The 13,065-nt window shown below is 39.9% G+C and overlaps 3 protein-coding genes across 8 annotated transcripts; 2 read left to right on the forward strand and 1 right to left on the reverse strand.

Moving 5' to 3' along the window:
* The first annotated feature begins 294 nt into the window (after positions 1-294).
* Positions 295-3,578, forward strand: LOC104814723 (calcium-dependent protein kinase 25). 2 transcript variants are annotated; one of them, XM_010542895.1, is made up of 7 exons: positions 295-1,647; positions 1,742-1,885; positions 1,967-2,119; positions 2,253-2,368; positions 2,469-2,636; positions 2,730-2,943; positions 3,437-3,578. In XM_010542895.1, exons 1-6 carry the CDS (start codon positions 747-749, stop codon positions 2,868-2,870), a joined length of 1,623 nt encoding a protein of 540 aa, XP_010541197.1. In that variant the 5' UTR covers positions 295-746; the 3' UTR covers positions 2,871-2,943; positions 3,437-3,578. The 2 variants fall into 2 exon arrangements, with proteins under 2 accessions (XP_010541197.1, XP_010541199.1); XM_010542897.1 differs by having other exon boundaries at positions 2,799-2,943.
* Positions 3,579-4,938: 1,360 nt separating this feature from the next.
* Positions 4,939-5,832, forward strand: LOC104814725. Of its 2 annotated transcripts, none has more exons than XR_771960.1 (2): positions 4,939-5,517; positions 5,725-5,814. XR_771960.1 is itself a non-coding variant. In XM_010542902.1 (2 exons), exons 1-2 carry the CDS (start codon positions 5,034-5,036, stop codon positions 5,811-5,813), a joined length of 522 nt encoding a protein of 173 aa, XP_010541204.1. In that variant the 5' UTR covers positions 4,939-5,033; the 3' UTR covers positions 5,814-5,832. The 2 variants fall into 2 exon arrangements, 1 of the variants encoding a protein (XP_010541204.1); XM_010542902.1 differs by having other exon boundaries at positions 4,939-5,466; positions 5,725-5,832.
* Positions 5,574-9,481, reverse strand: LOC104814724. Of its 4 annotated transcripts, none has more exons than XM_010542900.1 (6): positions 9,251-9,481; positions 8,399-8,522; positions 7,861-8,294; positions 7,306-7,597; positions 6,371-6,994; positions 5,574-6,280 (listed from the first exon to the last, which is right to left on the reverse strand). In XM_010542900.1, the coding sequence occupies exons 1-6, from the start codon at positions 9,292-9,294 to the stop codon at positions 5,846-5,848; spliced, it is 1,953 nt and encodes a 650-aa protein (XP_010541202.1). In that variant the 5' UTR covers positions 9,295-9,481; the 3' UTR covers positions 5,574-5,845. The 4 variants fall into 4 exon arrangements, with proteins under 4 accessions (XP_010541202.1, XP_010541203.1, XP_010541200.1 ...); XM_010542901.1 differs by having other exon boundaries at positions 5,574-5,929; positions 6,046-6,994; XM_010542898.1 differs by having other exon boundaries at positions 5,574-6,994; positions 9,251-9,480.
* Between the last annotated feature and the right edge of the window lie 3,584 nt (positions 9,482-13,065).

Here is a 13,065-nt window from a genome sequence, read left to right on the forward strand (position 1 = left end):
TTCCGAATATCGTATCTTATAAGATAGATAAAACAATCCAAAAATGTTGGAGATTAAACTCTTTCGTTTTTTAGATTCCATGTCCATTTTTGTTAGATTGTAATAAAGTGAAAAACAAGAAGAAAAATCACGCTTATATGGAAATAATCCACACGCCCTCATGTATACATACATGCGTATATGCATTGAATCCAGCAATTAAATTTCCTAGACGAGAACGCACACAATGAAAATGTATTTAATTACAAAAAAGGGGCAAAAACCCTAATAAATCCCCAAAATTTAGTCGCAACGTGAGAGCCTATTCCTTGTCAGTTCATCCCCAATTCCCCGTCTGACCTGTTTCCATTGTGCCTTGTGATCACATTTTCAATAGTGGGTTTGCGGAAATTTCTCGAATTTGATTGATTGTCGTCTTCATCGAAATCTATGTTAGATCGAAAGCCCAGAGGAAGACCCACAAAAAGATTTCTCCTTTGTATCATTCTTCAATTAATATCTCCGTGGGTTAGGTTCTGCCATTGAGGTTTGTTCATGGAAGCTCTTCTTATACCCATCAGATTGCGCAAAATAGGGGATTTATGTCGAGAAATGATATTTCGGGTTTCGTTTCGTGAATCGGAAGAAAAGGGCTTTAAGGGCTTTGTGTTTGGTGATTTGCGAAACCTCGTGTCAGTGAAGTTTTAGTTTTGTTTTGGGGGATTTTATCATATGGTTGATTTGACATTTTTTTGTTTCTGCAAAAAATGGGGAATGTTTGTGTTCATATGGTGAGCAATTGTGTGGAGACCAAATCAAGTTCATGGGTTCGTCCCACAGATTTGATCATGGAAAATCCCGTGAAACAGCTCCCAGATAAACCTCCTCAGCAAATGGTCATGTCAAAGGAAGAAAACACCAAGCCTGAAAGCCAAAAAACCGGTCAAGGAGACAGGAAATTACTTGGGAATGGAGGTGAGAATGCGAAAAATGTGCAGAGGCAGAAAAACTTTACAGATTCAGATCCATCAGATTCTGAGGAAGACGAAGAAACGGATCGGACAAAGAGTACCGAACATAAGCCGAAACCCCCTGTTGTGTCTGAAAATGTCAGAAAGCCTCACAATGTGAGGAGACTATTGAGTGCAGGTTTGAAGGCTGAGTCTGTGTTGAAAACCAAGACTGGGCATTTGAAGGAATACTATAACTTGGGGAGCAAGTTAGGTCATGGGCAGTTCGGGACGACTTTCCTCTGCATTGAGAAGGGAACAGGTGAGGAATATGCCTGCAAATCGATTCAGAAGAGGAAGCTAGAGACCGAAGAAGACGTGGATGATGTCAGAAGGGAGATTGAGATAATGTACCATTTGTTTGGTCAACCTAATGTAATTTCCATCAAAGGAGCTTATGAGGATTCTGTGGCGGTTCACATGGTGATGGAGTTGTGCAGAGGAGGAGAGCTTTTCGATAGAATTGTGGCGAGAGGGCATTACACAGAGAGAAAGGCTGCTCAATTGGCTAAAATCATCCTTACTGTGGTACAGACCTGCCATTCTTTAGGCGTTATGCACCGAGATCTTAAACCCGAGAACTTTCTTTTTGTTAACGATCATGAGGATTCTCCTCTTAAGGCTATAGATTTTGGGTTATCTGTGTTCTTCAAACCCGGTATGTTAATAAAGTTACTTGACTTCTGCTTGTAGAGCTTGCCTTGTTTCATGTACTCCATGTTTTAAGATCTTCTTATATTTAATCATTGAAGGGGAGACTTTTAGCGATATCGTTGGAAGCCCTTACTATGTTGCACCTGAAGTTCTGAATAAGAGTTACGGTCTAGAAGCCGATATCTGGAGCGCTGGTGTGATGATTTACGTGTTGTTATCAGGATCAGCTCCATTTTGGGGAGGTAATGATAATTTCTGTTATTTGGTTGATCACAACTTTATGGAAAAGCTTTTTGTGTCTCATAGATATCTGCATGTGGCAGAAACTGAAGAAGAAATATTCTACGAGGTTTTGCATGGTGATCTTGATTTGTCATCGGATCCATGGCCAGAAGTCTCCGAGAACGCGAAAGATTTGATCAGGAAGATGCTCGAAAGAAACCCAGGAAGAAGATTAACTGCTCATCAAGTCTTGTGTGAGTTGTGTTATGAAGTCTCATGTTTTGATCTGGCTTCAAGTTTACAGTCATAAACCCATTGTATCTTCCAATCTATTGGTTCAAACAGAGTCGTTCATGCATCGATTTATGTACTTATTTGTTGTTTCAGCACATCCTTGGATTCAGGATGAAGGATCGACTCCAGATAGACCCCTTGACCCGGGAATCTTGACTCGGTTAAAGAGATTTTCAGCAACAGACAAGCTCAAGAAGATGGGTTTAATGGTAAAGAATCTTTAAGCTTTACATATCAAAAGATGACTCTCCATTTTGCATCTAGTGACTTGTGAGAGATTTCTGATTTTTCTTTTCTATTCTCTACCAGATAATAGCCGAGAGTCTTTCAAAAGAAAAGATTCACGGGCTCAAAGAAACGTTCAATACGATAGACAAAGACCTTAACGGGCGAATAACTTACAAAGAACTCAAAAACGGGTTGGAGAAATTCGGTGTAAATCTTGATCATTCTGAGATCATTGCCCTTATGGAAGCTGTAAGCAAAAAGATTTCAGAATCAAGATACCATTTTGTTTATTCTGACTAAGATTTTTTTCAAACTCTCAAACATTTTTGCTGGAAATCACAGGCTGATATTCACGATAACGATAAAATAAACTACGGAGAATTCATAGCTGCAATTGTTCGCCTGAAACAGATCGATGGCAAGAAAGAAGAGGAACACATTTTTGCAGAGTCCAAGTGTCTTGAAAACGATTACACAAGGTGAGGTTTCGGCAACTGTGTAAGGAAAGCAATCCGCATCGGAGAAAGAAGTGATCTATGAAGCTGATCTGAGCAATGTAAGCAGATACATTCCATGTTTTTCCTGTGTATGAGTTTAAGAACCGTTGATTGTATCCTGGTTGCAGCAGGGAAGATAACGTATCTAGAATCGTTGGTTCGGGATTAGGGTTTACGGTTTAGATGTTAAATAATAAATGATTAGATATGAAATTTAGATGCAACAACATCTAAATCACAAGAGGTTTAGATCTGGTTTCATGCTACAAGAACAAAGCCCCCATTGTTATAGATTGTTGTTTCTAATGAAAGTAAATAGTACAACTAAGATCCTTGGTTTCAGGATTTTAGTTCTCCAGTTCAATATACATATATTCTAGTAATAGTTAGTTTCGTCGCAATCCACTTGAAAGAATCAGTTTGGTGACAAACTGTGAATAAATTCGATTAGGCGTTAGGTTTGGTAATAGAAATGAGCTATTTAATTTTTTTTTAAATCACGAATATTTCGGTGATATTCTTTTTTTTTCCTCGATATTTTAAATGATTCAGGATGGGGATGTGAATCATCACAGCATAAGGGAACTTGATGATCACGAGCTTGATGAAAATCAACTTGACCAACAAAGAAATTTTCTTTTTTTAGTTTATATTTTTTCTCATTTTCTTCCATATATTTGATTCCTCTTTATATATATATATATATATAATGTATGTATATATGTTAGTAGGACAGAATTAAACAAGTCCATCTATGATCTGATGGCTTATGTGCTGTTGCAGTAAAGGTTAAAAGAAAGAAGGGTTTTTTTTTGTCCTTTAAAGAGGACTTCGTAAGAATTGGATTCTGAAAATAACCCCGACTTTTTTATATTATCTAAAACAACCTTAGGATCACCGAACTACATCGGTTTCCTGTTTCCTCTCCGATCGGCCCACTGCCGACCGGTGAAAAGCAAACCCTAGCCACCAACCGTCGGCCGATAAACATGCGCGACTCTGCCCCCTTCCTCCCTCTTCCTCCCCCTTGCCCAAACCCCTCACAAACCTCTTTCCCCTCAACTCCACCCAAAAACTTACGATAGCTATAAGCTCTGCCCGCCTATGGCCAGACATCTATCTTGGCCGCGGAGTTACGGATAGACATTTCGGTTCGATTCCGAAGTATCAAACCATACTGAATAAAAAAATACGATATTTTTTGGATCCAAATCGTTCAAAATTTTCGAACGGTATTAATTTTAAAAAAACCGAATTTTGGAGAACCGAACCGAACTCTAAAAAAACCTGAAAAACTAAATTTTTCTTAAGAAGATCTAATTTTTTTAATAAATACCGGAATCGAATCAAAACCGAAACTCAATCGAACCGAATATAATATAATAATCGATTGGTATTTATTTTTGTAAATCCAACCAAACCATTCTCGATGTGAACCCGACCCGAATACCGAAACGTCCATACCTAGCCGGAGCCATGGTCCTGTGGTTTCTTTTCGCGTCGGCTCCCCCCTTGCCCAACATACTGGGTCCCCCACCCCCGACGACCACTACCTCTTCTAGGGTCTGCAACCCTAAATCACCCGACACCAATCACCCACCTTCCTCTCCTTCCTTGCTAAGGGCCCCGGCGAGTGTCGCAGATCTAAACACTCGCCCGACCCCATTCTCTCTCCACCACTCAAACTCTCACCTCTGGCTCCTTATCCTTTTCTACCTCCCACTTCCTCTCTGACAAAAACTTCCCGCCATTGTTTCAGGCAAATAGGCCAAATCTATCTGGTTCCTCCAAGGAATCGATGCCCACCCAGCATCTCGACTCAACTATGGCTAAGGACCCACAAGTTAATGAGAGTTCCAGACTACTTTCCTCCCTACATTACCTCAAGCGAACGGGGAACACGTCACATTCCAGAAGAATCAATCAGGGAACTCCACGTCAGAATGGAAAAATATCATATTTGGACAATTTTTCGGCTTGCTCGACCCGGCCAAGGGTCGTATCTTCGCCCGAACGCCCTGTGGTCGCGACGAGGTGGAAAAATCAAGGTACAATTCCTGGATGATAGAAATTTTCTATTAAAAGTCCCGGACCGAGCCACCAAAGCATTGTATTCAATCGGAGGATATGGTATGTCGGGCCATGTCCTATGGTGGTCTTTACTTGGTGTCCGTCACTCGATCAACCCAAACCGAAGCTGATAGCGATGCCAACTTGGGTCACGTTTAAGAACCTCCTCCTGCTGCCACTTTACAACTCCGATAGCTTGAACAGAATAGCCACAAGTGTCGGCAACCCTTTGTACCTTGATCGTACCAGAACAAAAAAGGAGAATCTCTTGGTAGCCCCGGTCTTCGTCGATGTTCCGCTTGATTCCTCGTCCCCTTCGGTGGTGGTGGTAAGTATCCTAAACGATAAGGCATATCGTATCTCAGTAGCATACGACTGGCTACCCCTGCGATGCAACCTGCACTCAGAAATGGGCCACGGCGGGAGATTCTGCCCAAATCATCATGTGAACAGTGACAGACCGGCACACAGTCGTACCCGTGACTTGCCGCAATCCCAAGCCTTACGGCAAAGTACTCCAACTCCCCTTGACTCCCATCCTAGCATAGTCTAGGCCCTATTAGGTTAGTGGTAGGCTATGAAGTCTGACATTAGTGCTAAAAAAACCAACATTTATATGTTATCTCGATCAAATAAAATGTAAGTTTGCATTACCGTATTTTCAAGCCAGACTAACAGAGAGATTTACTCCCCAAAATTCATTCCATTCCGAGTGCAAGACGGAATAGTAAACAACATACTGTAATTCTTTACATGAAATCATTATGCAGATCAAGTGGGACTGATGATGGAAGAGGAACATCATATGACAACAACACTCTACATAAATCCATGGTTCCATGACAGGTATTGCTCCTAACAAACCTGTCACCACCTCGATGCAGTGCGTCTCTAATCATCATGTCCAAGACGATCAATGGGGAGCAGCCGAGCCGAGGAGATTGTATAAGGAGCAGAAAACCTTTCTGTACCGAACTGTGATGGATCACGATAAGATTGACTTGAAGTTGAGGGAAGATAAACATTCGACGTGCCTGTATACGTATTTAGCTGTCTATCTAAACTGGAGCTAGTGGGTGGTGTTCTGTTACCTTCCCAAGCAGATGTTGCAGAAGATATGTGGCTGTCTGAAACACTTGGTGTGCTTTTATAGGGTCTGAAACGTTGAGGATCATCGATCAGTGGATCATCTGAGCTGAAGCCTATCCACAGTTTTGATCCACCGATATGAGGGGTGGTCGGAAGTCGGTCACTTGTATCACGTAAATGGCTTTGCAAGCTCATGCTTGGAAGGCTCTTTCGGATTGTTTCGGTGAAAAGATAGTCCTGGGGAAGTAGAGGTAAATCTATCTTCTGCACGTAACTGTCCAAATTTTTCTGAGAACTCAAAGCATCAGAGGAGAAGTCAATGGGTACCCGAAATAGTCCAGCACATCCCACAGGAACCTCAGCCATGGACCCGACGATTGAAGGCTCTGGTGGTATAGTGCATATATTTATTGTGGAAACCGGCAGGGAAGAACATGAACCTTCTGAAAGATACCCAGCTTTTGCAAGACGTGGATTATTGACTTTGTCCTGCAGAGACAACCTGGCTTGTCTGAGCGCTCTGAGCACTGTATCACAGGAACTAGAATTCGCCCCTGCCACTGGAGCCAATGGATAAGCACCTGCCTGAATGATAGCAGCACTTCCTAAATTTGGTTGCGCCAGAGCTGACAGATTAGGTGACGAAGAGAGCTCAAAGAAACCACTACTTTTCGTAGACTCGGTAATATATTCTGCTGTGTGCCCCTGAGAAGGAATACTTTGATCCATGGATTTTGAGACATAAGTTGGACACTGGTTATCCTGTGATACTACGGAGTTGCCGGGGAAAAGACGTGAAGGAGTTTGACATAATTCCGCAGAATCAACGTCGGTTTTTGATGTTGCTTCAAGGACCGAGGTGACTATTGCAGCACCTTGATGCTGAACTTTGGTCTTGGTCTCATTACTTTCCTCTGTCACATCTGAATGGTTTCCTGGGTCACATAAATCCTGCAAGGTTGGCAGCAAACAACAAATCAAAGATTTACACTAGATGGTTTCATCAAATAGCCACTCCTGCAATCTTCTAAAGATAGTGTCACGATAGCATCCCATCTAGGGTTCTATCAGGTGCATTAACATAGTTATAGATAAAAATAGTGTTAAGAGTACGTTATTGTCTCCGGAAAGGAGGAAGATCAACTGGTCAGAACAGTATAACTTGTTAACGTTAATCAAAGAGTATAAACACCATAATCACAACTGATGATGAACAAGTAGACGATTCTCCAGAAATCAAAGGCTGTGAAAGAAGGGCATACCAGGGCAGAAATGTTGCTTTCTCTGAACCCTATTTCCCATTCTCTTTGAGTCCTTTCCAAATCTCCAAAGCATCCAATCACACGTGCACGGTTTTCTAACGCTCTCTCCAAACTGGTTTGTTTCTCTAAACAGTTTGAACTGAAAACTTTCTGCAGATGTCCATTTTTCTTCAAATCAGCAGCATTAGGCACAGTTTTAGGAGCTTCCTCGTAGAGCATCTCAGAGTTATTAACACTGCTTTCTTGATGATCCGATGCATTTCTATCTCTCTTGTAGTCCTCAACTACAGATCTGAAATTTTCATAAATGCTGCTTTGATTGATAAACAATACATGAAAAACAGATAAGATAAACACATAAGCAAGTCAAGGTTAACTTGGCCAAGGAACTTGATTAGTACTTACATTCAGTTGAGAATGAAATACAAAATCTTAAATGTCAAATAGCATAAATTATTTAGGCAATGCTTGTGAAATAGAATAAATCCAATGAAGCGAGAAATCAAATCGCAGCCATTAGTATAAAAACTGAGAACCGAAGAGCAATGAACTGACCTTGATTCACTGTGTCTTATCTGTCGACATGATTTGCCTTGTCGAGTTCTTGGGGAGGGAAGATAGACAGACTCAAAACTTCTTTGTCTCCCTGTACGATATTCCTTGACCTTTTCTGAAGAACTTGGTTTGCTCCTGCGGCCTTTCCAGGATATTCCTTTGCCAGGTGCTGGAAAAGAATCAAACTCAGATGCAGAGAGCTCATTAATCTCGTTATTCTTTACCCCCGAATCCACTGATATTTGCACTACATTGGTTGAACTTTTATCCGATTTTGTTTGAGAGACGCTTTCATGGTCAGAGCTTGAATCATATGTCTCTGAAACATCAGTAAATCCATTTTCTTCGAGAATTGCAAGGACATCAACAGTTGCCATCTCTGCCTTCTTTCTCTGTAAAGAAACAATCTTCAGCTGCTCCTCCAGTTCTATTAGCTACACAATCGATGGATAGTGGAAGGAGGCCGAAAAAGGTTAGACTGTCCATTAAATTATAAGAATCACTGGGGAAGTTATTTAAAAATATGGATAGCACGTACCCTTTTTGCAAGTTCATCAACTTTCTCCCTTGCACTCTTTGAAACAGCTCTTTCAGCAAGCAGACGTGCACGAAGAAATTCAATGGTCATTGAGTTTGGATCTTCCATGGCAGGAGGATTAGCCCTATGAAGCACCAAACCAACTGATAAGCCACACAGTAGGACATCAGATACATTTCTCAAGCCAATTAACCAGCTACTGTTGTCTGAGTAGACCCTAAAACAAAAAATTCTTTGGTATTTCATAATGAACTCTACAGAATTCAAAAACAGACCATCAGTACAACTGGTGAAGTAAAAAAGTCAGAAAACGGCTGTAAGAGAGAAACAGCGAGAACGGGAAACATATCCCACAAAGTTACTGAATTCAACTTCTACAGGCACATTGGCATTAGATGGTCCAAGTTCATCACTTCCAAGGGATTGAAAACAAACTGCCAGATATCAGAAATTAACAGTTTCCAATATTTGATGTCCTGGGGGCATGTAGAAGTCTCTCCCCTGCGATCATAAAACCCGAAAAATCCACGGGAAGTGCAAGTTTCGATCCAATAAACAGAAGGATCATGGGTTCGGCCAATAGAAACCAAAATCTAAAACCACAGAATCCGATTGCTCAAAAAAGTAACAAGCAAGATGTGAACCTTACATCAAACCCCTTCAAATTCAAAAGCATGAATCCCCAGCCCCAGGTATTTCAGAAGCCATCTAATTACATTGACCAAACAACTCTCCCGGAACGATTATGGAATCGAATGTATTCCGATAAACAATGAATTTGAAAGATAAAAAACACAGCTCTCTAGAGAGTAATTATACAGAATCAGAAGAAGCCAAAAGAAAGAAACATACATCTGATGAACCGAGCTCGCGTGATCGGAACCTTGATGCGCCATGGAAGGCGCAAAAAGAGTGAAAAATCGAGGACCAGGAATCAAAACCGAAGAATCTTCGATTTCAGAAAGTGAATGAAATCGGGAGTTTAGGGTTTCGTGAAACCTATAGTAATCACTCGAAAGGGTCAGCAATGGCAGAAATTTAGAAAGAAAAAAAAAAAAGGCCGGAGGGGGAAGACTGACTTCGATGTTCAATTCAACGCGTTGTCTTTTTCTGTTTTTTTTTTCTTTCTTCACTTATTAAATATGCTTAAAACCGGACCGGATTGGACCGGCCGATCAGACCTGTTGGACCGCTACACGCGTCGTCGTCCAGGGTGTTCACCAGAGAAACGACGAATGCCGATATAATCTATCCGAAGGTTATTTTTATTATGGGTATCAATCGGACCGGTCCGGTCTGATCCGACCCGAATCCATATTTGGCCTGAAGGTTTCGGATTCGCGTTTAGGTTGGTCCGATTTTTTTCGAGTCAGTGTAGTTAAGTCCGACATTCGATCCTATATATACCAGACTCGGATCAGATAAGATCGAGTCGGTCTGTATAAATCCCTTTATAAATTTTGTTTTAAATATTGGGTTTTCGCACCGATTCGAAAATCCAATTTTTTTCGGATCGAAAAATTTAGGCCTAAAACCTCTAATTTTCGGACTACATCGGGCCGAATTTCGGACCTCACGTCCAAATTGACACCCTTAATTTTTGTGAAAGATCTAGTATAAATACATAAATTTTATCTAATATATTATAAAAATACATGAACTATTATTTTAATATAAAAAAATTAAATAAATACACGATTTTATTCAAATTTTATATATGAATTTTTATTTTTTAAAAAATATATCAATTTGCGATTTTCTTCAAATTCATACATGAATGTTAACGACATTAACTAAATAAAAGTTTGGGGCTAACGGTGTTGATGAAGCTAATCGGATATTTCATATCGACACCGTGAGAATTTTTTGTCATATTAAATAAATAATAAAAATAAAAATATATAAAAAATGCTATTGTGAGTTGACCAATATATCGGAAATCTATCTGAGTCTAATGATATACCCCCCAACCCGTAGTTCCAATAGAACCTATATCATTCCCCTACTCTAAATATCCTCTCTTGATCAGAAAGTGTAATCTCAAATCCAATTTCGTTTCACAAATCATAATTGATCTTTAATAAGACGTTATAATTATCCATGACGGATAACATTTGAGATGATCTAACCAAACTCAGTAAAATTCAAGTGATGATCCCTTTGTCATATATACGATATCATTTGTCAAACAAAAAATATGGAACTAACCGGCAATATTGCAGAAATACCCTTACTTTGCAACATAGACTTCATGGACTACCCTCCAAAACCCTAGTTTTTCAAAAAAAAAAACTAAATGAGCAAAAGACATAATTGACCTTAATAAAAACTACACGTGGCGCAACATGAAGGAAGGACGGTTAATCTTCTCCGAGGTAATATAGCAAAAATACTCTTACTTTGCTACAAAGACTTCATGGTATACCCTTCAAAACCCTAAAATTTTGGAAAAAAAAAATAAAAGGAACAAAAGACATAATTAACCCTCTCACAAAAGTAACGTGATACTCCTCTCTTCATTTTGAATTCATCTCTCTCGTTTTCATTCTTTGACAACTCTTCATTTCTTTCTTAATTTTCTCTCTCCATTCTTATCTTTCTCTCAACTCTTCCATTTTCTCCCTTCTCATTTCATTTTTATACATAGAAAAACAAACGAAAAATGGTTATTTCGTTGAGCATATCTTCACCGACGACCTCATATCTTCTTCTTGAGTCGGTCTAAGACAGAACAAGTGACAAGAACTGAAGGTAAGTTCATTAATACAAGAGATTGGTTCAACGCATAAACATTGTGTTTTGGGTTTGAGGTTTATGATTGCTAGAGTGAATCGTGTGTTTTTTTTATGAAAAAGAGATAGATGCATAGCAAATCTGTCGAAGAATACGCAAGAGGCGCATATTTAATTTCAAATAAATGTTCGGAGCGATAATGGAACGGATTGACAACGAAAACAAAGGTACGTCACATTGGTTACACCGTTTAAAATTTAATTTTGGTCACACTTATCACCCTGGTCACACCGTTCAAAATTTAGTTTTGGTCACACTAGTCATATTGGTCACACTGGTCACACTAGTCACTTGGTCACACTGGTCACACAGAAAATTTTTAAAATTCACGCGAAAATATTTATTTTTTTGTGATGGAGGGAGTTTTAAAAATTTTAAAATATTTAAATTTTTTCCTAGGAAATCGAAAACTGCTTTTCTCGCTCTCTTCTCATTAATGTTTCTGTCATTGGGACCTACGCCAATGAGTATTTTGGGAATAACATAATTATAAAGGTATGTTTTGAAGTAGTTTTAATTTTTATTTTTGCAGGGGTATGCTGTGAAGTCTTTGTAGTATAATAGAGGTATTTTTGATAAAAATCCCTCTTCCCGAATCGACACCCCTAACTTAGTCGGTTTCGAGACAAATTTCAAAACTGCTTGCTTCTCTCTCTTGTTAAAAAAAACTGGTTTTTCAGAAATCCGGTGAAATCCTTTCGTTTCTCGTCGATTCTCACAAATCAGAACAATGGCTTCAAAATCGAACAGAAATCAAAAGAAGACTTCAACTCCCGCTCGCAAATCGGGACGCGGTGGAAGAAAAAAACAGGAACTGAAGGTAAGTTTGGTAGTAAATGACTTTGAGTTTGAGGCGATGCAAGAAATCTGTGTTTTTTGGGTTTGTGTTTATGATTTTTAAGTTAATCGTGTGATTTATGGTGAAAAATGGGTTGTTAGATTCACTGAAACTTGTATTTGGTCACACTGGTCACGTTGGTCCTACTGGTCATGTTGGTCCCACTGGTCACAATGGTCCCACAGATGACACCGTTTATGTTTTGTATTCGGTCTCACTGGTCACGTTGGTCACACTGGTCACGTTGGTCCCAATGGTCACATAGGTCCCACTGGTCACATTGGTCCTACTGGTCACATTGGTCACGTTGGTCACACTGGTCACGTTGGTCACACTGGTCACGTTGGTCACACTGGTCACGTTGGTCACACTGGTCACGTTAGTCCCACTGGTTGTGACACCCGAATCCCGCATCCCGTGAACAGGATATGCCACATGGACGAAAACCAGTAAAGCATAATAAACCAAGAGTACGGGAATTTAAAATCGTTTTTAAATACAAATACGCAGCGGAATTAAAATCATCACACGTTTCTCAAAAACAACACTTGTCCAAACCCACAATTAAACCCAACCGATTTCACGCAAAACCTTGTTCCACAAACCAAAACGTACAAACAGGATTATTTATCCGTACATAATGAAGTCTTCACAAAGCCGTCGCCGTCCACAGTGCGTTATTCGTGCTCCTCGGGATCTGAAAAATTCAACAACGGAGGGCTAAGCAAAATGCTTAGTGAGCAGCTCGGGTTGAGCCCAGAGAGCCCATTCTCATGGAGAACGGTGCCAACTAATCTCTCAATACAAGAATTCTTTTAATCCATTTAATCCTTTCTCATTTATCTTTTTAACACTTTAACATTATTTCACACATTTTTCCGATACCTGATAGTACTGACTCAAGTCGTCCACCGGCACTATCAGGTACCGTTCCTTTCGGTATCATCTAGTACTGACTCAATTCGTCTACCGGTACTAGACTTTACCCTGCTTCCCTATAATAGTACTGACTCCACTTCGTCAACCGGTACTATTA

This window comes from Tarenaya hassleriana, unplaced genomic scaffold, assembly GCF_000463585.1.
Source record: "Tarenaya hassleriana unplaced genomic scaffold, ASM46358v1 Cleome210, whole genome shotgun sequence".
Lineage (NCBI taxonomy): Eukaryota > Viridiplantae > Streptophyta > Magnoliopsida > Brassicales > Cleomaceae > Tarenaya > Tarenaya hassleriana.